General features: G+C 39.9%; 2 protein-coding genes across 4 annotated transcripts in view; one reads left to right on the top strand and one right to left on the bottom strand.

Annotated features, from left to right (window-relative positions):
• The first annotated feature begins 69 nt into the window (after positions 1-69).
• On the top strand, positions 70-4,037 carry gmnn (geminin DNA replication inhibitor). Of its 2 annotated transcripts, none has more exons than XM_055053901.1 (7): positions 70-297; positions 1,311-1,376; positions 2,452-2,550; positions 2,626-2,779; positions 2,861-2,943; positions 3,183-3,293; positions 3,675-4,037. In XM_055053901.1, the coding sequence occupies exons 1-7, from the start codon at positions 70-72 to the stop codon at positions 3,822-3,824; spliced, it is 891 nt and encodes a 296-aa protein (XP_054909876.1). In that variant the 3' UTR covers positions 3,825-4,037. The 2 variants fall into 2 exon arrangements, with proteins under 2 accessions (XP_054909876.1, XP_054909877.1); XM_055053902.1 differs by lacking the exon at positions 70-297 and adding an exon at positions 877-1,007.
• Positions 4,038-4,717: 680 nt separating this feature from the next.
• Positions 4,718-24,559, bottom strand: part of ripor2 (RHO family interacting cell polarization regulator 2) — a 63,075-nt gene continuing 43,233 nt past the window's right edge. For both annotated transcript variants that reach the window (XM_055053772.1, XM_055053771.1), the window contains exons 7-22: positions 18,508-18,657; positions 17,704-17,767; positions 17,502-17,545; positions 15,010-15,135; positions 14,764-14,912; positions 14,254-14,383; positions 11,989-12,729; positions 10,935-11,119; positions 10,445-10,607; positions 10,233-10,365; positions 9,973-10,134; positions 9,687-9,860; positions 8,700-8,902; positions 8,537-8,620; positions 8,340-8,430; positions 4,718-7,286 (exon numbers count right to left, since the gene is read on the bottom strand). In XM_055053772.1, the coding sequence (XP_054909747.1) occupies positions 7,186-7,286; positions 8,340-8,430; positions 8,537-8,620; positions 8,700-8,902; positions 9,687-9,860; positions 9,973-10,134; positions 10,233-10,365; positions 10,445-10,607; positions 10,935-11,119; positions 11,989-12,729; positions 14,254-14,383; positions 14,764-14,912; positions 15,010-15,135; positions 17,502-17,545; positions 17,704-17,767; positions 18,508-18,657 (2,700 nt within the window). In that variant the 3' untranslated portion in view covers positions 4,718-7,185. The remainder of the gene's footprint in view (positions 7,287-8,339; positions 8,431-8,536; positions 8,621-8,699; positions 8,903-9,686; positions 9,861-9,972; positions 10,135-10,232; positions 10,366-10,444; positions 10,608-10,934; positions 11,120-11,988; positions 12,730-14,253; positions 14,384-14,763; positions 14,913-15,009; positions 15,136-17,501; positions 17,546-17,703; positions 17,768-18,507; positions 18,658-24,559) is intronic.

Raw genomic sequence — 24,559 nt, 5'->3', positions numbered from 1 at the left:
GCTCGCCCCGCCGCATGCCATGTCAAGATAAATCGACCATCCAGCGGAGATCCCCCGTTCTATCAGTCGATGTGTGGCGTGTTCTGTCTCCTGGTGGGCCCATATTTAACGACGTGCCGTCCAACGTGTGCCCCGTTCGGTTTCTTTGTGTGTGTCAGTGTGTTTTTCAGGGCGGCTAATAACAGTACATTAGCGCTCGACGGGTCCTCTGCCTTCCCCCTCAAAATGGCTGCGCAGGCAGTTACAATAACTGGACGTAATAGGACACGTGACCCGACGGAGCTGCTTCGTTACCTGGTAAAAAAAAAAAAAAAAAAAGATACGTGACAACCCGTTCGCCATGTTTTGTGTGGCATGTGTACCTTGCATACCTTGTGTTATTCGGAATGAATCTGGATGTATCATTTTTGCATTAAAACAAATACGCTGTAATTAAATCATTTTTTAAATCAATTTAGTAAACGCATTCTTTCACATTATAAAACTGCCATTGTTAACATAACTAGAAAAAGATCCATATTTTGTCAAGGATTTTAATCTTTTCAGTGCATTGAATGCCCTCACGCCCATCACGGTAGCGCAATGATTACTTTAGGTTTTTGTTTACAGTCTTGTAAACAACAAACTTGGAAACACAAGTGAGTGGCTTGGAAACACGCGCACAAATATTTTTTTCTTATTTATTTTTTTTAATTTAACTGCAATCCTTAGCCCTCATACCACATACCACATATTCATAAAATCTCAAAAATAAATTAGATAGACAGACGGATATAGATAGAAATTGTCACTCACAACATGGCGGCACCGTTGCCGTACGATACGTTCATTTCTCCTTCTCTCCTTCTCTATTGGTGGAAGAAGGAGGCGAGGAGAAGAAAATGAAAATTCTCAATGGTGATTGGTGGTTTCACATGTGACTTGGTCTGCGTATTTAAGCCTCTGGCGCGAGATGTTTTAGTTGAGGAAAACAAGGGTTGTAAAGAGTTCCTATCAGTTTGAGCGAGGTGAGTGTGTCTCTTAATGTTGGGCTGTTTGAAATATTCTTGTGAAGAACACATTGACTAGAGATTGTGGTGTACGGGGGCGTATATTTGATTCAAATTAGTTCATTATTAGACTCGCATGGCGCTATCGTTAGCACGATCCTTGAGTTAGCTTGTTTTTAGCACGAGAAGACGTTGGTATGCTTTTGTTATTGGCCGTATAATCAACTGGAATCACAATCAACTTATAACTAGACGCCTAATTTGCTCTGGTTTTATCTTGTGCAGTAACTGTTTTAATTTGTGACTAACTTTACTCCTCAGATTTCCGGAAAGAAAATGAATTTCGTTGGAAACGTCAAGCAGCGGAGCTCCAATGAGAACATAAAGGTAATTCTGAAGTGTTTCTTCTGGGGTTGTGAGCATTTTCTTTTTTTTTGGTGCTGCTTTGTTGATGAATTGTGTCCTGGACTGATCGGGCCAACTATATTTCTAAACTCACCAGATGGTGGTTAATTAAAGCCAGATTAATTGTACAAGCCACCACCGCTTTTTTTTGTTTTGTGGTGAAAAGTTCATCGAAGATTTTAAAACTTAAACTCTTAACTTTATCTCAAGTGTGCTAAAGCTGGCATCTAGGTTTAAAAATAACGTGGATCCCTTTTAGCATAGCTGAAAATGAAAGTTTCTGCAAGTTTATAAAACCATGTTCATGTTCACAAGTTCAAAAATTTGTTGCTGTGGTCTTTTCCACCTAACCAAACTCAACAATATTCTAATGGCACTTCAAGATGTCCTTCAATTTAAATTTATATATATACTACTTAAAGGGGAAACTAAAATTTGAAATTGGCTTACTTGAGGAATCACAGATTATAGCATAACGACTCTTCTCCTTCAAATTGATTGGATTACTCTTTTTGATAGGCTCTCAAATGGCTCATATCTCTGAAAGGTGATTTAATCAGCCTCAAAACAATGGTGCTGTTGAGGTCTAGCCAAACATTAACTGGGCTGTGTTGCCTGCTCCTTAATGAGCATTCAAGAGGAACTTTCCCATGACCTCAGCGCCTTAGTGCCCCATCATTGAGCTCTACTTTTAGTGACATTGTAACTAAAGCTTTTTGTGTCAGGTGATCCCAAGCTCAGAAAATCCTGACTCTCAATAATTTTCTGTCACAGCACATTAATTGGGAAGTTTCTGACTTGTGTCAAGTTCTGTTATTACAATGCCTTTCTTTCTGAAGTGCATGTTTAATATTCTCTCCAGGTATTATTATGTTGACGATTAAGTTGAATGCAATGTTTGAGATTGATTTCAAGATGCAATTTATGCATTAAACTTTATGTACATTTGCACTTGTAAACCATATAAGGAGTCTCCAATTCTATGTATTTAATCAAAGAATTGCTGTAAAGGGGAAAATTGCCTTTTCTGATCTCTGAAGGTGTATTTGTCTCTCAGAGCGTCTCTGTACGATCTCAAAAGGCAGTTGGACAACAAAGGCAAAGCCTGCAGGTCCTCCAATCTTCAGCAGTCAACTCAAGTTTGAAATCGGCTCAGGTATGGTCTGCAACAATAGTCCTAATTGTATAGCTAAGTGTTTGCCCGTGCCTAATCCCGATTTTTCTGTTTTAGACGGGGAACGTTATTCTTAAGAGGAAACGGTGGATACTGGACCAGTCAAAAGGTCCGAAGAGGGTTAAAGTAGAAGTAAAAGCCACACAAACAGAAGAAGTTGACCGTGTACCAGATGGCCTGTCCAAAGAAGCATATGAACTTATGGTCAAAGGTAAATTTATGGTAACCTCTATAACTGGTGAAATTCCCCCTCACCCTCGAGACATGACATCTTTGTCTTGTACTTTTCTAGAAACTCCTCCTTCCTCTTACTGGAAAGAAGTAGCAGAAGAACGACGAAAGGCTTTGTACCGCGTCCTACAGGAGAATGAGAAGGTCAGTTAATCACTAGGGGTCAGATAATGTTTAGCTTTCTGAACGTTCCCACGCACTAACTCCCCCGACCTTAGGATGGAACCAGTCCAGACTGCAGTAAATGTATTCAATCATTAGTTGGCTTTTGTCTACTTCTCTGTTCAGTCAGGCCTGTCAAAACTGTCTTCAGTGCTTTTAAGGTTCTTCGGTTTGGTAACTTTGTACATTAAGGTCTGAACAACTAATTTCTCTTAAACCAGTTGCACAAGGACATTGAAGCCAGAGATGAGCAGATCAACAAGCTCCAGTCTGAGAATGAAGAGCTGCAGGAGCTGGCACAACATGTGCAGTACATGGCTGACATGATTGAGGTTTGTACCCTTGCACTTGTTTCTCAGATTTGAACTCTGAATATCTACCAAACACCTGGCATGGATTTTCTTTGTCCAGTCTGCCTTTGTCTTAAAGCTCAACCTGATCTTAGATTGCAGTAAAGGCCATAATTAGGCCTTGACATATTATGTTTCTGAACCTGATGCTGCTTTTTATCCAAAAGTGCAGCAGTTTTAGCAGTGGCATACAGGTCTGTCACTGGAGCTGGTGAGAATGGAGAAATTATGGCACCCTTAATCCAATAGTTTAAATGCCTCCCTTGTGTACTGAGTTGAAGTGTTTTTCACAGGGTAAATAAAGTTCATTGTAAGGGCACAATCTCTTGGAACAAATTAACAACTTGTATAATGTTTCCATAGAGACTGACTGGAAAGTGCCCAGAGAGCCTGGAAGAAATGAAGGACGTTGCATTTGCTGCCGAAGAGGCAGAACCAGCAGAGCAAGAGGAGGCAGACTACAGTGACGAGACGTCAGATCATGACGAAGCAGGACCCTCAGGATTAAACTGACTTTAGGAAAAAACCCTTTTGAAGGTGTGCCTTTTTTTTCTTTATTTATTTTTTTGGAGGAACCCTGTAGTCTAAAACTGAAACAAATGTTTTGCAGGGTTTCATTTAATAAATGTGGCTGTTGGCAGACCCTTGTCTAAGTTTAAAATGTAAAATTGCTTTTTAACTGATTTTGTACATGGACTGTGCAATAAACTTTATAGAAACTCTTAAGTTCCTGTTGGCTATTATTCACTTTAAGGGTGTGATAGAACTGCTACATTTATCCTCAAGTAGCTCTTATTGCACTTATTTTTGTACATATATTTTGGCATTGTGACAACTCTTAAAGATTTTTTTTTTTTTTTAAAGGTGAGGGTAAAATTCTCATAAAAATGCATCATGTTGACATAAGGAAACCACTTTCTGCTGTCTATTAACTCACAGGGGCACTTCATATATGAATGCCTTTGCACCTTATTTATACAACCTCTTTGCATGTGGAAAGAGATGGCTTTTTAACTAAAGTGCAAAGGCCTCCCTTTTTGTTTACGATAAAAATGCATAGCTTGTTTAGCTTATAACACAAGCTAAAATGGCCAGTACATTATTAGAAAATATATAAATATTTTTTTTGCATTGATTTTTATATACATTTTAACAGTAGTAAACATTTTGCTGGATATGTGAGAATACCTTGAGTGTTTGGACCAAAAATTGCCAGGTAATGCAAGCTATAAATTACTTTAGCATAGCTGAGCCTGCTGCATCCCTTATAAATCTTTTCAAATTAGGGTGACAAAAAGGCTGCACACAGCATTTTATTTTATTTTTTTTAGTTGGATCAAAATTTCCAGGTCCATCGTTTACAGAAAATACAGACTTGTGCACAAATTGAAAAGAGTAATTTTAAATATGCAAAAATATACTTTATTGCGATATTGTACCACAAAAATACTGCTAACAGATGAGTAGTTGATGGATCAGTGCTGAAGCTATGGACCACAAATTAATTTCATTTTCAGCAAAGTGTTAAAACTGTAAATAACTCCACATGTGCACACTTTTGCCTGCTTGTACTTGACAGTGCTTAGGATTCACATGGCCCACTAATTATAAACACTGGTCAACTGCAAGTTCATAAAAGGGAGAACGCTATATACAGAGTGGGTTAATTTAGACGCTAGACTAAAAATACCGTACTGCTATTTGCACATAATGAAATAAAAATTACTTCAGATTTGGACCATACTTTGCAAAAAAAAAAAAAAAGTTTGTATAGAAAAACAAATGACAATTTTTTAATAACTGTTCACACATTTACAAATAATACAGGAAAAAAAAAATACAATGTTTAATATTTAATATGGCTTTGAACTGGATTCCAAAGTTACATCTGAATGTAACGAGATCCATCTATTGTGGGTTTAATTCTTTAAGTTGTGCTTTTTCTTTCAGATCTGAGTTCTGGCCTTAATGCAAATGCTTTTTTGAAAATACATTCTCTTGAATTAGCTCTTTTTTTGCGAAAATAAAAAAAAAATTGGTCAAAATTATAATTAAATTTCCTTTGGTTACATTGAATCTAGTTGATAAAGAAACATTTATAAATATATGAAAGTCTCAAAATGTTTATGATACTTCAATGAAGAAAACGTATCAAATCTCTCCCCCCCAATGATAATCTAATATATTTCTATTAAAATAAACTCCAATTAAAATTAACCATCAGTTTAAAAGATCATAATAAAACTATCAAGGTCAACAGTTCATGTTAGACCTTAAAATGCAACATAAATATGAAAATTATTCACAGAACATGGATTTTCTGCACAACTGCAGTTTAACTCCAAAAGAATAGTAGAATTACAAGGAGTAAACAATAAATAGGAAACAGATTTTTCTGTGAATGTTTGTCTTGGTGCGTTAGCACTTGACTCAGTAGTGCAGGTAGCACGATACAAGCAGGCATTTCAAGTGCAGCTCAATAAATCCAAATATAATTCAGAAGCTTATCAATTTAATTCACAAAGTGACCTTTTGCCACTGATACCTAAAATATTTTGAAAATTATTGTGCACAGCTAAGGAACTAAATTTTGTCAACCGGTGAACTTTCAAAATGAACCAAAATAAATAACTGAAACACCATTGTCTAATAAATCTATGTACAATTTTTGTGAACTCCATGACTTCAACCAAATTTATTGAGATGCACCTGTAGATCCTTACCTCCGGTCATTGTTTTCCACACAGCGATAAGAGATGTGTAAAAACAAAGCCTTTCATAACGTAAATGTGCAGTTGGCCTAAAACAAGGCCAATATACCACTCAGATCCTATATTCTTTTTTTTCTCAGATGCTAAAACGTGCGTTCTCTAGAAATCCCTAGCCGGATTTAATACCCTGCAGCGGCTCCTGACCCGGCAGGAAAAATACATTTACAAAAAGATTTTCTGTGGAATCTGCCGCCTCGACCTCATCAAGGCTCAGGTGGTCGAAGCTGACATCATCCAGTGGGCTCCTCGTATCGGCGAGGTGCACAAAAATGAAAGAAAAACCAAAATCATATGTACAAAACAAAGATTGCACTTGTTAAACTGCAAGCGTGAGAAGGCTCAGACATAAAACTGCTGAGCGAGTGGAACAGTTGGGCCGCTGCTTCATCTCATCACAAAGAAGGCTGTAAACTGCTTTCTGACTTCACTTACCACTGAAAAACAAAAACATCTTCCACCAACATGTCTTTCAGCCTCTGCTAAATCCCTGAAAATCAAATGGAACGTACCAGAAAACACAAATCAAATTACACTGTGAGCACAACCAGGTGTATTTTCCAGCTGTGTAAAAGATGCCGCATTTACAAGCTTACTAGTGCAGTCTTCTGAAAGCACCTAAAAGCAATGCAACTAAAACATGCTGCAATAATTACTTAAAAATCACAAAAAAATTAAGCGTCACGTCGGTCTGTAGATATGAACAGATTCCTTAATAGCAAGTGATGTGGTTGCTGTGTGCTTGTTTCCAAGGAGAGGATGTTTTGCAGGAATATCCGCAGTCTGTGCAGCAGCAGCAGCAGCTTTGGGTCCAGTCAAGTTCCAGCTTCGCTTCCAGTTCAGCCTGAGACTTGGCCTGCCCGGCTCAGAAAGCAAGTTAAGAAAGGAGGAGTGCAGGCTTTGTCTCATATTAAAGTAAAAAGAGTCCAGGTCTGGATGAAGGAGGGGTGTAGGTTGTGTGTTATGACCGTCTGTTTGGTGTTAGTTCTTCTCAAGAGGCAGCTACGAACATAAATCAGTTTCTTCCCATCGGATGAAGAAGCAGAGCAGCTCTGAGAGCTCGATGTCGTCCCTCGGCGGCCGGGTTTGTTGAGCGGCTCGATGATTCAGAAGGCGGTGGTGACGGCGTTTCCTCGCCGCGTGCCCAGACGGATCATATCCCCGACCACGGTGTCCAGCTGCTCGTACGCCAGCCGCCCCTCCTCGCCTGCAACAGCAACAAGGGCCATTTAGAAACGCAGGAGGTTTTTATATAATGATCATTCTTGATAAATCAATTATCAAGGCTCAAGCATCTTTTGTCAGTTTGTTTTTCTGTTTAAATGTGAAGGTAATTTTTTCCGACGTTGTCAAAAGCAGTGGAATAGAAAGTTGAAATAGGTTGGATTTTTCTTTTTTTTAATGTTTAAAATAATAAAGTCTATGAAAGAAGAGAACCTAAAATTTTGCTCCAAACCTCATTTCATGCAAGCAAAGCATGATTATCCCGGTCTGTCGCTGGTCACAAAATACATAAGTGATCGATGTCAGGAATACAAATAAAATAACGGATTTTATTTGTATTCTTTTGTTGTTATTCATAAATATTTGTTCAAAATAAGTGGGGGTACACAGTTTTATTTTTGTTTTAAATGCAGGAAGAGAACAGAAAACACAATCTGTCTATTTTACATTTTGATCACAACAACAAAAAAAGCAGACTACACTTTAACCTAACGAATAAAAAAAGAAAAAGAAAATAAAACCAGATGTGTTTTTGGTTTTCTATCCTTATGAAAACAAAGAATAAGAACTGAAATTATTATTTTTTATTCTGCATCCAATACACATACATTAACTCTTAATATATATATATAAAAAAATGAAAGTAACACTACATTTGGATTCATTTTAATATCATTTCCAAATTTTTTTTTTTACCAGGTTAGGATATTTTGTGTAAAGACAATTTAAAAATAATTATTTGCAGTGTGTTAGAACTTCCTGAGCAACAGCTCAGCGCAAAAATAAAATCCATCACTTATAACATCTAAGTAATATGAAGTTACACTGACTGGCCAGTAGGAGGCATAGTATTGGTTGACATCAAATGTAGGTTTTCAAGCAAGTTCCCTAAAACAAGATGTTTAGTAAAAAGAAAAAAAAAAACAAAACGGAAAAAGGTTAAAGTAAAAATACAAGCTCCACTCACACTAGCTCTCATTTGAAGATAATCATGCATCGACGGCACTGAGAAAAATGATTCGATTTCAGCACTCACCAAACGTGAGCAGCGTCTCTATGGCGACATGGCGCAGCTCCTCATCAGCTGAATCACACAGCGCTACGACTGCTTTCAGGCTCTCCACTGCCTTCACATGCATAAAAACAGCTTGATGAATCCGACAAGCAAATTATATTCTTCTATCTTCAGAAGTGCGTAGCTGCTTTCAGACAACAGTGGGATGCGACTCTGACCTGCAGACAGCTGAGAGCCGAGCAGGCCGCCCTCTGGCTCTGAACTCCAGCCTCCGACAGCGCCTGGGTGTAGTACTCCACAGCCTACAGACACAAGACAACATTCAGATGCTGCTTCTGCTTAGGCTCAACGCAAACCTCGGCTACGGTCGCCACTGCTCACCCTGGTCCTGAAGTGTCTGTCTGACGCTCCAGAGGAAAGGTAGTCGGCTGCTGCCTTGTTGACCCGGGGGTCTTCTGCTGTCAGCAGGGAGGCCAGGGCCCTCAGGGTGCCATTTCGAGGCCAGAGAGTCGACAAAGGCACCTCCTCCAGTTGTACCACACACCGGGAGAAATCATCACTGCACAGGATCTCTGCAAAGCCCTCTGTGAACGAACACAAGCAGAAAATTATCAAAACCTCTGCTTTCACTAACAAGTACAACAAGCTTTGTTGCACTTTTAAGCCTTATAAAAACACAAAGCATTTGCATTACTCTAAAAACAGAAAGAAAAGGATAATAACATTTCAATTTGTATTTTTTTTCTTTCCAACAGGTGTGGCATGCATTTGTATTCAACTCCCAGTATTCAATATTCTGTAGGATCGTATTTTACAACAATTAAATTAGATTTTAATTAGGGGGGATGAGACGAACAAAGGGGAATTTTTAGAAATGCATAGCAACCCCAGCAAACACACGGATGTTTGTAATTCCAATTAAAAACACATCTAAAAAAAATACATACATTCAAATGACTAATTATGGATAGTTTTGTACAGAATATATTAATGATTTGCGGTAACTTGGAAGATAAATGTATCATATGAACAGAAGAAGAAATTAACTTTTGTTGTACTCAAATCTTTACAGAGGCTTTTGTTTTGCAGTGATCTGAAAGATATGAAATTCAAATGCTGTTCTCTTTTTTCAACACAGCTAAGAATCCTCATATTTAATTTTTAGGTTATACATTTAATTTTCATCAGTGTCAATTTATTGATAAAAACTTTAAAAAAATCTCAGAAGCCTGAAAAGCCCACAAATTACATTTCTTAATAACTGCAAAAATACCAAATGCTGTTTGGTTTCAGTTAAATAGTTTAAGTTAAATATTTATTGGAGGAAAAACATAAACTGATCTTTTAAAAAAATTGGCTTTTTTTCACCTTCTCTGGCCAGGTGCACCAGGTGAGTCTCCATGTCCTGAATGTCGTGCTGTAGGATGTAGTTGTGGAACTGAAACACAGTCAGGACGTCCCGGGAGAGCGCCGCAGCAGGAGGGCCGTGCGCCGCAGCCACGTCGCTCCTGTCCACCATCTCACCCACAACCGTGCCAATCACTGAATAAAAGGACAAACTGTTTGCAGCCTTCCTACACATGGATCCTGTGCGACAGGCTCTACCTCTGGGACAAAATTAAAACTGTTGTTGGTTTACTGGTCAAGTGCCGACCTGCGTCAGCGCTGTGTGGGTGTCTCTCCTGCAGCACTGCTGAGTATCGCTGGTTCATGTGTTTGAAAACCCGGTCCAGCGTAGAGTGGAAAAGCCCCGCAGAGCCGCTGCACTCTGACCACAGAGTCATCAGCTGTGGGCGCTCTGCAAGGCTTGGGAGAACTGGAAGGAGAAACGTCGTACAACGTAAGATCAGGCATTTAGATTTTATAAAAATAAAAAAATGATCAAACTCTGGATTTTAAGTTGCCAGCCGGTACCGTCAGCAGCAGAGGTGACAGCTCCCAGCCTGTCAACGCTGATCTCTGCCAGCTCCTCCAGCAGCTGCGTCTGTCCCGACAATTTGAGGAGAACACCGCGTCGCTGCCACACACCCATCCCGCTGGTCAGTATCTACCAGAAAATTTTGTGTTATACTTCAATAAATACACCATACTCCAGTTTCTGATGGCAGAAGACTGAGGAAAACTACCTGGATGAGGTGAATGCAGTACAGAAGGTGAATGACGATGGCTACATCCAGGTTTTCATTTCCAGTGGTGAGCGGCATCGGACTTCCTGCCACGCTGTTTCCAACGCCGGTGTCCTCTGTCAGGGCTTCACTCAGGTGTCCTCTGGCCTCGGGATGCTGGCTCCTGAGCAGCACACGCCAGCAGCGGCCACAGGGTGGCAGCATTTTAAAATGTCATACTTTTCCAAAGACGGTCAAATTCAGGTTTTCTAACAATCTGAACATCAGAGTAGAAAATGTTGATTCAGTTGTGTTCAACTGTCTGTATGTTTCAATAAAAATTTCCTACAGTATTTAAAGGAGTATTTTACTGATTTGTTGCGATCTGGACAAAATAATCTCTTTAATTGAAAAAACGAAAAACCTCAGCAAGTATTTTTTAAGTGAAAGAAAGTTACAAAAATGAAATTGGAGTAAAACATCAAATCTTCTAGTTCCTTCAAGAACTCACTCAATCCTTTCTGGGTCTGTGTCTAAAGGTGGAGATTTCTGTGGGAGACTGCAGACGCCCGTGTTGTCGTCTCCGGTGTCGTCGTCATCAAAGTCGGACGTGTTGAGGAAGTCAAAACTCTCCAGGGCGCTCTCCACCGTCAGGCTGAGGCTGGACGACCGGCTTCTGTGACCTGGCAGGCGACACTGTGGAGAAACAGGAGCACCCCATGGAAAGAAGGACATTAAACACTACAAAAGATGAGAAAAATAAAAAGCCTAGAGCCACAAACCTCACTATGCTACTTTATTAGGATTTTTGATAAACCACAATAAAAATGTGGTGGGAATGTAAGGACTTTTCAACATATTTTACATTTAAAAAAAATCTAAACTGTACAGAGCCCCCTTTAGGGAAATGTTTGAGTCAGCTTATCTGGAAAAAAAAAATAGTTCAAGCTCAGCCAGAATGAATGGAAAGCACCTGAAAACTTTGATTTTCAAGTCTTGCCACAGATTATAATTTGGATTTAGGTCTGACTGGGACATTTTAACATGTATAAAACTTGATCTAAACCTTTCAGCTGCAGTTCTGGATTCACATTTTGCAAGTTTTCATACTTCCATTTGGGTTCCAACTTTTTATAAAAACAGCCCAAAAAATAAGAAAGAATATATTTGGAAATAAGTTAATGTTTTTGGGTGTCTGGTAAGTGAGTCATTTCAAAAACCTATTGATCGATAAGTGACAATCGACAGGACTGTGTCGTTACCCAACAACCCAGGCTGAAATCCAGCTAGAAAAGACCAGAGTTTTTATAACACTAACCTGTTCAGGTAAGCACAGTAGGTTACCTTTAACAAGTTACATCAATCGCATTTTATAAATTATTTGGAAAACAAATATAAAAACATGCATCATTTCATCACAAAAAAATGGTAAGTTTATGTTTTTAATGTTAAGGAAGTGTTGGGGATGTAATAATACTTTTAAGCTAACAGTAAGTGTGAAGGGCATTTGCTGCCTCTCTCAGACCCTCATCATCATAGACAGCAGACCTTGATGTGATTATCACCTTGAGTAGGTCCTCCAGGCGCATCACTTCCTGCTCCAGGTCTTGCAGCTCCCTGCAGCGATGGGTCAGCGACTCCAGCTTGGTCAGCAGGCTGTGGATGGCTTCCTCCAGGCTGCTCTCCAGGAAAGCCCTGCTCCCCTCCCCCGCCCAGCCAAGGCTCCCCCCGCCTTCAGCCGAGCTTTCGGCAGGTGAGACAATTTCTGAAGACGTCAGCCTCTTCACAAGCTGCCTGGTCAGGTTGCCCGGCTCCTCCGTGTCCAGCTCCACCGGCTTTAGTTCGTCGGCGTGGTCCAGGAAGACGTCCTCGGGCGCCACGGTGGACAGGTGTCCATCAGAGCACAGCGACGGAGCGGCCGAGATGGAGTTGCGCTGGGACTCGGTGCGCTCCCACTCCGAGTCGCCAACATCGGCTTCATCACTGGCAAGGCTGGCACTGTTCCTGCTCCCTCTGCTTCCCGTTTCCCCGTCCTCCTCATACACTTCCTCCTCGTCGTCCTCTTCCTCTTCCTCCTCTAAATGCTCCTCTGCAATGGAGTCCTCCCTGGTCTGCAGGACAGGGGTGGGTAATGAATCTGTGTCTGGAGGAGTGACAGTGATCTCTGGGTTGGACTGGCTCTGGGAGAAGGAGCTCTGGGCGGGGCTGGGCGAAGACCCCGACGTGTCAGAGAAGGTGAAGGACAGACGTTTGCACTCGGCCACACCGCAGCCGCCATTCTCAAAGACGTCGTCCGGTAAAGTGGACTGAAAAAGGCAAAGGAATGAGTCAGACTTTGAAACATCGAAGACAGCGAGACGATTTCAAATGCGAGCGTCTCGACAGGAATGATCAGAAACGACAGCTTCAACTCTTCTCTTTAAAGACTTGGGGCTAAAATGATTTAGTTCCAAGGAGAGTGAAAAAGTGAAGTAAATTATCAAAAATCAAGTGTTGGTGAGTCATTTACTTACATCCTTATTTCTTTGTATATTACATTGAGTTTCAGATTTCAATTATGAATTTAATGCCTTGTTTTTCAAAATGTACTACTTGTAAGAAGAATGGATTTTCTTTAATCCACACAAGAAGATATTTTTCCATACAGACAATAATATGAACTTACTAATATTTGGATAAATGTTCATAAGGTAAAATCCATGTAGGGAATCAATTTCTCGGCCACCAAGCCTTTTCCATATTTCCTCCTGGAAATATTTAGTCTCTTTTTTTTCCATGACATTTTTCATAATATAGATTTCATAGCTCCCCTCAGTGCAAGGCCCACTTTATTCAATTTAATTCAATTCCAAAATAATTTATTAATCCTGAAGAAAATATATTCACTCCAGAACCAGTTTTGACCCTCAACATGATGCTGCCATTACGGTAGCTGATGGTTGATAGCTTAATTAGTCATTGTGAACAAACTTCTTAGTCTTTATTTCACCTAACAATGAAACTTTTCTCTAGAAAAGCTTGTCCATGTGGCAGGATGTGAATTCCTGTAGAGCTTGAACTTCTCAGTCTGAATGTTAATATAAAACTCACTTTATCAGAGGCACTGATGTTACACCTTCTTTCAGATTGTAGAAGTTTTATGTCTTGGTTGGTTCTGGATCGCTTTATGATCATTTTTATAATCTTATTTCATTTGGAGCTGATTTTTTTGGCTGGAGAATACACTCTCCAACTAAACAATGATCCCAAATGAAAACGACCCCAAATACATCCCACATTAATGCCTTCATCAAGTGTATGTAAATTTATCACCAGCACTGCATAGCATGAATGGCTAGAAGCAAGTCATGCAAATCCACAAGCAAACTACCAGACATGCAATTCTGCAGGTTTTGGAGTGAAGCTGGACAAACCCAGCTTAGCCGATTGCAGGGGCAACACAGTTAGGGTTCCAGAAGGGGGCGGCGGTGGGCTGATCAGGAGCACACAACACACTCACATAGACCTCCAGACTGGATCTGGGCCTTGGCCGGAGCGAGGCCAAGTCACCAAAAGAGCGGCTGCGCCTTAGCTTCTCCAGCAACGTTTCTCGCACCATTTGCAGGAAGGAGAGGCGCTGGCGCTCAACAGGATATGGCGGCCACTTCTTTACCCAGAGCACACAGGGATGAGGGAGAGGGGCGTTTGGGGTATGAGCAAGAGCATGATTATGAGACACCGAAAGGCATTATGACGTGGAACTGGACGGATGAGGGTTAGTGCAACAGCGATGGTGTATAAAAATGATTCGGGTTGTTCTGTCATGCAACACAGACGGTGCTCGGACTTACAAAGAAGGAGCTGTCCTGGAAGGTGGGGGTCTCTGGAGTCCCCTGGCTGTAGACCGATACTCGTCTCTGGAGGGCTGCAGCTTTGCTCAAGTTACCCGATGACAGAGTCAGGTCTTCGACATCGAAGGGGCTAATCGAGTGAAAGAAAATTATATGAATTATAAGTGGATTCCAAGAAAGAACTCACTGAACTGATCATTTCTAGTTTCCCCACTAGGTGGCAGGACATCACCAGCACTGTGTGTGCAGCTCCTAACTGTTGTGGGCGTTTTGAATATGAAGTGAACATATGGCAAGTCCAGTAATAGACTCTAAAAGGATCAGAATAGACATTGGCTGCATCCCATAGCTCTGCTATGCAGCAATTTGTTCCATATGCTGGGGATAAACAACGTGCCCTACCAAGATTAACTTAAATCTTAAAATGATGAAACGACGTCGGAGGAACGCTTTGTATTTGATCAGAAAATGTGATTTCATGATTGTTAATTCTTACAAAGGTCTACTTACTACCACGTCACCTCCAGGTTGAGTTTGATTGTTCCCAGGTCATTGACATCCACAGCCACCACCTGGGGCATGGCTGTGAACAGCTCCTTGGTCTCACAGATGACGCTGCCCACCAGCATGTGAGTGGCCAAACCCTTAAGCTCGGTCACCTACCAAAGGCAAAAACACGTTTTAGTCCCCGACCGCAGGGCGGGAGAGTCGACTGCAGCTGCTCGACGTTTTGTAACCATGTCTTCTCTGTGGCACCTTGATGTTGATGAGATCAGAGATGAGGGGCATGAAGACCATCTCGTCTCCATCCCAGCTTTGCCTGGAGTTCACTTCGATTCTCCCCTTCAGCTTCCAGCGCTGCCGACCGTACCGCATGAAAATCTGATGGATGGGACAAAAAGAAACGAGACTTTGACGTAAAACTATTCTTATTTGCCAATTCTGATTACTGAGTACGATCCAGTATGTCATCTCCTTTTAAATACAAAATTTAATCCTCTATCAGCTTCTCAATGTAATATTCAACAATGTAGCTGCTAAATATTTAATCGTCTTCTTTAGCTGATTTCTTACTGGCAGCATTAATGAAATTTAAGGACTTAGAGAACAGAAAAATGTAATTTCCTTATGAATATAACACCAAAGGGAAATCGGAGGTATAAACTGTGGGAGCTGTTTTATGCAGACATTTGTAAACTTGGACAAGCAAAAGCAACAATCGTTAACACAATGATAGTTAGCATGTGGCATAAATGAGATATAATTGCTTTAAATCTAACTGAAACTGGATAGAGAACAAAACCAGCCCCAAATAATGTCATTTAATAAAAATGGTTAGAAATTCATCCTCCAAGGATTCACTACATGTCAGGATATAATACAGCAGACCACATTGTGGCGATTTTCAGTCATTTTAATTCAAGAAGCATGGATAAATATTATTCAGTCCATATTTATTAGCATGTATCTATTTAACAATGGCAATCACTGTGAAATTATATAATTGCTTGTACAGCAAGATAGATTATTTTGACGCATAAAGGCTTCCACTGAAATTATCATTTAAAGTTGTTTGAATAGTAAATCCAAGTATGTTGAATTTAGTAATTTTTACTCAACAAAGGGTGTGGACATTGCACAAACTTCAAAAGGCCTCTGAACTTTGCCGTTTTCCTCTGATCTTTTTTAGAAACTTACTTCATACAGCATTAATCAAACTATTTTGCTAGATAGGCCATCTTCATCACTTCATTGCTTCCATCATCTAATCCTTTCACTTGTTCTTTTCTTTGCTTACGTCTGGGATTTTTTTGCCCCCACTTGGATTGAAATTTCGATTGTCTGCTTAAGAAACTGCTCATCTTGTGACGTCCATTTTCTTCACAGTGGTAATTTTCACAATAGCAACAGCCATCTGACAGCAAGAAGTCCCCAGAAACAAAGTGAGAGATAAATAAATGTTATATGCTCTCAAAGCTAAGTTTAATTTTATGAGTCACTAAAAAAGTCGCCGCTATGTAAATAAGATATACTAAAACTACGAAAATAGGCCAGCATCTGACTTTGCAGATTTGACACTGGCACATGAATGAAGCTAAACCCTTAAATACTGCTTTCATGCACAGTACAGCTAATATCAGAGTATATGGAAGAATGTAGAAAGGTGATGGGGAAAATATAACTTAGATAGAAAATCTGGATGTCTTCTATGTATGATATATAAATAAAATCACAGCGAGTCTTTTCTATGAACACAGCCAATCTAATGACAGTCTTTTAGCCTATTTATGATTTTTATAGTGTACAAAAACAATATTTCTCACGTCGAGCTGCTTACAAAAACAAAATTGGGTCAACCTTGCAAGAAAGATTATCTTGGGCAACAACCACTGAAACTAAACAGGTTTAAAAACTGGATTTCTCCTCATCCTCAAAAACATAAGGATGTTTTGCCTGAGGGTTATGAAACAACTGTTTTATGACTTTAGGGAAAGGAACAACCCAAAGCTGAGAGAAGAGGGCACAGTGTGATAGCTCAAGCTTTTAAATCGACTGGGTGTCGTTTGTTAGCATAAAGTTGATCTGGTCAGAAAACTGATTTTTTTTTTTTAAACTGTATACACTTTTTAACTTGAACTTATACCTTCACTAAAAAATTCTGCAGAACTATTGAAAGATTGTAATGGCTTTAGTGGCCTTTATTTGATAATGAATTGACAGGAAAGTAAGTAATGAGAGAAGGGGGAAGACATCCGGTAAAGGCCGGGAATCAAACCTGCGACAGCTGTGCCAAGGACTAAGGCCTCCAAATGTAGGTTGTGCTGAACCCCTGCATCACCAGAGCTTCTGCAGATTTATCCGTAATTAGCTCTAACAATGTTCATTTATTGAGGTGTCTGCGTTAAAAGGAGGAAAAGCTTTGCAGCAGCTGAGTATTACATTTATATTCACATATATTGAACATTTATTTTGATGATAGCACGCATCAAATGTAATATTTGTCACTGGTTTCTCAATGGTCAACTGTTTTTGTTTTTATAACTTATCATTTTTGTATTTTTATGACATAAAGCATCCCATAATTGGCATCCAATTAACAACACTGGTCAGAATCAGACCAGAATATTTCAGCAGCAATATGTCACTTAATACTGAAGAATCTAAGAATATAAACTAAATTTGAATTTTCAAATTTCTTATGTTAGTGAGATGTTTATTTATTAGGAAAAAAATAAAAATATCCTCACCTCATATTGGTCTCCAGGGCAGAGCCTAGCAAAGCCTGCCAATCCTGTCAAAAAGGGGGGAAAAAATGGGACAATTGGAAAATGTAACCAAAATATGCATGTAACTACAAGTTTCAAATTCAGGACAAATTACTATACATTTTCATAGGGTTAAGAAGAGAAAGTAAAATTATCATGGCACTTTTCCTTTGAGTGAGCTCACCTTTCATTTTGATGTGAAACTCCCCAAGCAGATTCTCCAGTTCGCTCTCAAAAGCGCTCATGTTCTAGACAAAATAAAAGAAAAAAAGAGGTCAAACAAAAGGATTCACAGAAAGAGTTATCTACAGGACGCAGGTGTGAGTGTGCATGAGTGTTTGGGGGATTTAGACGTAGAGGTGTTTACAAATGAGGGCAAATAGTCCCTGTAATATTTTGTAGGTGTTGTCTAGTGTGATGTAAAAAGTAAAACAGTTCTGTGTAGAGGTTCAACTACTCTGCAGTCCTTTACACTTTGCTTCAAAGAGCCCAGATAATGTCTTAGTTTTCTAAAGTGGTTTTTCTCTGTGCTTCATTGGGTCATTCAAAGGTTTCAGTGGCTGTTTTTAGACTCATTTTGTTCTCAAACATTCATCAGCATATCATGCAGCTCCTCATGGGTGGGAGATACGATATAGAGTTAAGTTTTTCACAGTATTTTTTGGTGCTAATAGAATAATTATAAAAGTGATGAGCTCAAGCTCTGAAATGTTCAGAGTTTCAAGTGTTGCTTTTTCACTCAATTCTACTTTAAACATCTGAAGAACTTTCTCCTTTGTCCTGGTTTCTGCAGCCTTCATGATTATGTCAATCACTAAAGTTCTCTAATAAACTTTACCAAACAACCGGAGTTCATCCCCAAGTATTTTCTACTTAAAACTTTGGTCCATCCCATTAAAATACAGTAATATTTGTTGTTGTAATGCAATATGTAAATAAAACCTCCATGTTTGTCTACAAGCCTAATTTTGAGGTTTTCCTGCAGTACCTCAGTGTACTCCTTGTACCGGCGGTTGACCTCTGCAATGCTCTCTTTGGTGCCTTTGGTGGAGGGAGAGGAGGAGAAGGCCTGCTTCATCCTGATGGCACCGTCCCTCAGGCGGCTCTGGATACAGAAAACTTCGTACAGCTCATCCACCTGAGGACAAACATTTAGGAGGAAGCAGACAGTCATGTTTGAGTTTTATTTTAAACAGTTTATGAGAAGAGGAGAAAAATACATAGAGGGAAGGATGGAAAATGTATGCAAAAGACAGGACACACAAACCAGAAGAGTCTTAAGTTAAACTGTCTACAGCTGGTATGAATGTGTGTAGCTGCAGGCTTTAAGGGCCCCAGTCTGAGACGCAGTGGGATGCTTCCCCTCTGAGGTACCATCAGACTGGGCTCAGAGCTCAGCTGGAGAGGATTTCAGGTTTCAGCAGCAGCTTGAGTTTGTGCTCTACAGAACAGCACAGAAACAGGGAACATCTCTATCAACATCTGGATAAATTACTGGAAGGTAAAACGACAAGGTATCACAGATCAGAAACTGCAGCATCTTCTGTCATCTCAACATCAATTCTTTCCCCCTTACTTCACTTACTTTAAATCGGTTGATTCTATCCACCTTTTCTAAAAATTAACAATTAATTCAACATATGAAATCTGAATCTCACATGATTTCCCCAAAACATTAAATGTAATTTATATGCAAGGTTGAAACATGAAATTGAGCTTCGTACATAAAGAAGTAAGTTTAACTGATTATCTCAAGCCAACTTACCTAGAAATATTAAAACAAAGCAGATACTCAAAGGTTGAAGTAGTGCTGAGTAACAAACTTTGAAAGTATAATTCACCTGGACTTGTAATTTCTGTTTGTTTTTTTTAAATTACAAGCCCGTTTTGATCAAAGTGACAGCACGGCAAAACAAAGCACCTCTGGTGAACCTCTTCAAAGGGAGATATAGCTGCCTGGCTGGTGCCAGCGCTGAAATATTGATGCTGAGTGCTTTTTATGGCACTCATTAGGGAGACGCTGGAGCGAACGGGTCAGTCTGGCTCCTGTTGTCCTAATGGCTGCCATTTATTTGTGACTCTTTACGAAACACCGTTGTGGGGAGACTTTTAAGATGGAGACGCGACTGGAGTCCATGCTGGAAAGTTTCTGTTCAATGAAAGTAAAGTCAGATGATGTTAGATTTACATCTCACACCCACGGTGATCCCAGCAGCTCCACCTCAAACCGAGCAGCCCACCAGCCTACCCCGGAGTGGGGCCCAGCCCGTCTGCCTGTCTGTCTGTGGTATGTGGTGTGTGTGACGAAGCGGCAGCAGCTGGAATCAGCCTCAGAACAACGTCTAACCTCACACGCTGCGTTTACTCATTGTAAAGGAGATCCAGAGGCTGGAATAAACTTATATTCTTTCCTGGGACTTGAAAATGCTTAAATAAAATTCAACACTTTTCCAGCCTCTGTAGGAACCACAAGGTAATGGGATCATCATTGAAAGAAAGTGATGCTTCTCTGCGAGAAAACTGGGCTCCAACAAACCAGAGCTGATGAATAGTCATTATCCTATCATTGTTGGATAATGAAGCTAATTTTTGTCCCCAATTATAGAGGCCTCTTGCTGCCTTCGAGGACATGCGCTTGTGAAGGTCAGCCAAGCCTTCCTCCAGAGGCTGTCCATCAGCATATTGCTCTGCCTTGGGCACATTACACCCCAGAGGAAGAAGAAACATGAAAGGCAAAATACAAACAGAGAGAGAACCGCCGACACGGACAGATGGCTAAAAATCTAACATGTCTTGTTTCTAGCCCATTCTGACCGACAGCAGCACGGATTCTCCTCTATAAACAAGACAAACACAGACACACGGGATCAGATACACTTCACTCCCTTATAAGGAACGTCCTGCAAAGCCATTCAATATTTGGTCTCATTAGTCGTACAGGGTTTTGCATTAACAGGAAACTGGACTGATTAGATTTACCCAGAATCATTAAAGTGAAGCAATAAGAAAACAAACTTAAACAATTAAAGGTAAAAGTGCTTTTTATGGGTATTCATTTATACTGAACCTTTTTATATTGTGCAACAAACCATAACGCATCTTATTGGGATTTTATGTGGTAGACCAACAAAAAGTAGTAAATAGCAGTGAATTGAAAGAAATGAGTGAAAAATGAAATATGGTTCTCTAAAATCCAAGAACCCCTTTACGCCGATATCCTTAAATAAATTTCAGCGCAACAACTTCAGACATCTACTTGGCAAACAGTGTCCGTCTGTAGAAGAAAAAAAACAATATCAACCTAAGTACAGATGTTCTTTGAAGAGCTCAGTGATTTATTTTTTAGAGAAAAATCATGGATAAAATATGAAGAGTGACATAACCGGAAACCTGCAAAGAAATAGAAGTTCACCTAAACTGACAAGCCAGATATAGGAGAACATTAATCAGAGACGCAGCCAAGAACCCATGGTTACTCTGGATGAGCTGCGGAGATCCACAGCTCAGGTGGGAGAATCTGCCATAAAAGCAGCCGTCAGTTGAGCAACTATGTGCTACTTTGTGTTGGTCTATCAAATAAAATCTCATTGAAGTTTTCACTTACAATGTGCAAAAATGTAGAAAAAGTTTATGTAATACAAATACATCTGCAAGGCTCTGTAGTTGTACAACCTTAAAAGGGTCATTCAATGAAAAAATTCCCTCCTGCTTTGGCTCTTGGCCAGCACATCTGGTAAGTGGTTATTATGGATTAAATCTAAATATATGCTAAAAAAAATCAGTTCTCTTTTGAAGTGTTTTAATTACAGCTTGGAAAAAGCTGGAGGGGGAAAAAACCCAAACAGCTTGGAGAACCAGCTGAGAGTTGTGGGAACATCTTTACTAGGGAATGAGTTTTGGTCCACGTGAGAAGCAGACTAAATATTTGTTAAGTAGTGTTCTCATGCTGTCGACCGATTAAGTTGAACTGGGAATTCTACAGGATTGTTTTTGAGCCTAATAATATCCAAATAGACTGTGTAATTTTAACAGAATCTTCAGGATTTGGCTAAAAATCCTCTTAAGACGTGAACATTATCGAGAGTTTTTGGATAATGGCGCACACCCACCTACATTTCATGCCCAGGAGCAAGTGATTATAAGCAGATTAAAAAGCTGAAAGGCCCCACCAAACAGCATCAAACACCCGGACCCTCTCTGGGGAGCTGTGTGTGTGTGTGTGTGTGTTTACAGCCTAGTAATCAAGTGTGGGGGAGAAGGGGAAACAGAAAATGCTCTTTATTAAAAATAATCACATGCAAAATATTCTCACTCATCCTGGGTTGAATTTGGCATGCGATTAGCACCGAAACATACCCGACCTCAGAAAAGGAGAGGGTGCCTGGCAGCTGCTCTGCTCACCTTCAGTCTGTGTCACTCATCTTTTTAATGATGTCCTGCTGATACCGGTCCCCACACACACAAACATAAGCAGTGGCTGCAGACTTTGTCCCATGCAGGACATTATAGAGGTTGTGTTGTGCCACCTGCCTCCACCATGCGTGCCAATTACAGTGCAGACATCTGCAGGCAACGCGGGAACAAAAGCGCTGGCTGATGTGACTCGCAAACTAACAACCCCGCTGATCGACGATCGTTAAGTTGTCCCTCGTGGCAGCTGTTCGGCGCAGAGACACGGCTGAGTCTGGGCTTAAACACGTTCACACCTGAGCTCACAGCTACCGCAACAATGAAAAGATATGTTTTTCTGAGACGAGAAAAAATGGCACATGCTGGTGCTCCAGAACTCAAGTCTCACTTTGAATCGTAAATCCAGTGATTATCCAAAAGCAACAAAAGTCTAACAGTATCTTTGAATGTTGCGGCATCGATGCTACTATTGTTATCTCTGCAGTGCATATCCCCCTGTGCAAGTACAAAATGGAAGAAAAAAATGTAATGCGTGTTAAAAAAAAAAACAACAAAAACATATGCTCCTTGTTTTTCTGTCTTTCATCTTGAAAATGTTTCACAAATCTTCCATTCATGAAGCACTTTCTTTCAGATAGTCAACTAAGCAGATCTATGCAACTTTGTATAGCTCTGCTTTACATATCTTGGCCAAAACTGTATTTTGTATAGTTTCTTAACTGAATATAAACTGCGTATTTTATTTTTATTTTAATAGTGATTTCTGTTCCAGAAAAGAGGAACCGTGGAAAAGTGATTTCAAAGAAAGGAAGAAGAGTTTGTGAATTTGGCTTTTGCAAACAATCCAAACAGAGTCAGTAATGAGACTGCAGAAAACATCAGTGAACATGATGCTGATATTATGCCTGCGAGCAAAACAGAAAAACAGTCAGAGCTAAATTTAGATAGAGAGAGACTGAAGCTTCGTGACAAGGTAAATCAGACAATCCTTTGCTTCTCCAAATATTTGCAGCTACATTTAAGTCTATTTCTGTTCTGAGTCAGCATGAACAGAGAGGGCGTCAAAAATAAATCTGGATTTCAAGGTGAAAGTCTGAGTCTTTGGTTCCTCAACACCATCCTGTGACATCTTCATAACACAGAGGAGACTTTTGTTTGCCACCGGTGTCAAAGAAAAGCTCAGTGCAGAAAAACTTTATAAGTTTAGGGACGTCGCCTAATACAACGTGACTGACATGTTTTTGTCATGTTCCTCTTCCCGTATTTAAAATCCTTCTCAGTCACACCTAATTCAAATTCATTACTCCTTCTTGTCCTCGGAAAAAAGGAAAAGCTTTGCATTATAAATCAGTTCAAAACACAAACTCTTTCACTGCTCTAGTCCTGTTCCACATGCTTGATTATGGACAAAGCTGAAGTTTTCATTGTCCTACATCTTGCGTTAACATTCCAGGTAGACGGCTTCCTTGAAATCCCAATTTGACTTCAAAGGCTGTCTTGAAGGTAGCCATAGTTACCGCTGGGCCGGTGCAGTTGTTTTGACGTGTGTGCTCTGATAACCTGCTGCCAGGTCTGATTTGATGCCCAGCAAGCGATGTGGACCACAACAGAGGCTGTGGAAGAACAGTCAAAGAGCCTTGCAAGCTTGTAGGATCTACAAAAAAAAGATGCTGGAGATTACGGACCCCAGCTGGGAGCCTGAGAGGAGACTACAACAAAAGGTATAAAAGGGGAAAAACGTTTTCTTTTCTTGGTCATCAGCATTAAAACAGCAGGAAACCTAAACTTATTATCCAAACAGGAACAAAAATAAATGAATAATACAAAAAGATAGTGCTCAAGGCTTTTGGGCTAATAAAGAAAAAGTAGGAGAATAGATTTAAGCTATTAAAGGGCAGACATATCATAATACCTAATAAACACTCTCATGTTTTAGAAAATATGAAAAGTGGAGTTGTTTTTCTCTTTTTTCATTGGAGGCTGCTCTTTTAAGAACACAGAAATGAGACAGGTGGCAAAAACAGGAGCAAATTTCTACACAGGCCAAACGGTTCACGCTTCACAAGAACTCAGGAGCAGAACCCGTCGGAGGTTCACTTTGGTCAGTAAGGTGCACTGATCGCAGTTTTATGGCCAATCACCAATATTTGAAAAGTCTCAGAAATAACAAGAGCTTCTTAATAGCTTAAAATACACATATCAAATATTCAAGCTTGATATATAGGGCATTTTTATACCTGCTGAATGTAATGTAGTTACTTGACTATGCGATAAATTGGCATTATGTGGAGATGTAATGCACAGAAAGTCGATTTTACATGATAACCCCCTATGAAAACAGATTTCAACCAGTTTTTTGTGGATAACATACAAAAATAGCTGCACTTAAATAAAATATATCCTTTACTTAAATAAGAAGTACACAGGAAGACTCATGTTAGCTACATTGATTGGAGAGACTGCAAAAGGTATGAAGTACCGACTCCTTCTACTTTTTTTTTGCTTTTATGAAAATACAAGGGGGGGAAAAACAACAAGGGGGAAAAAAAGCACGTATGAAAGATTCAGGTCAGAACTGTTGAAACATGTTTTATGGTACAAAGATCCCTAAAATAATAAGAACCCACTGG

This window comes from Poeciliopsis prolifica, unplaced genomic scaffold, assembly GCF_027474105.1.
Source record: "Poeciliopsis prolifica strain line A6 unplaced genomic scaffold, Auburn_PproV2 SCAFFOLD038, whole genome shotgun sequence".
Lineage (NCBI taxonomy): Eukaryota > Metazoa > Chordata > Actinopteri > Cyprinodontiformes > Poeciliidae > Poeciliopsis > Poeciliopsis prolifica.
Note: the sequence above shows the minus strand (reverse complement) of the source record. Positions and strands in the feature narration are given on the sequence as shown.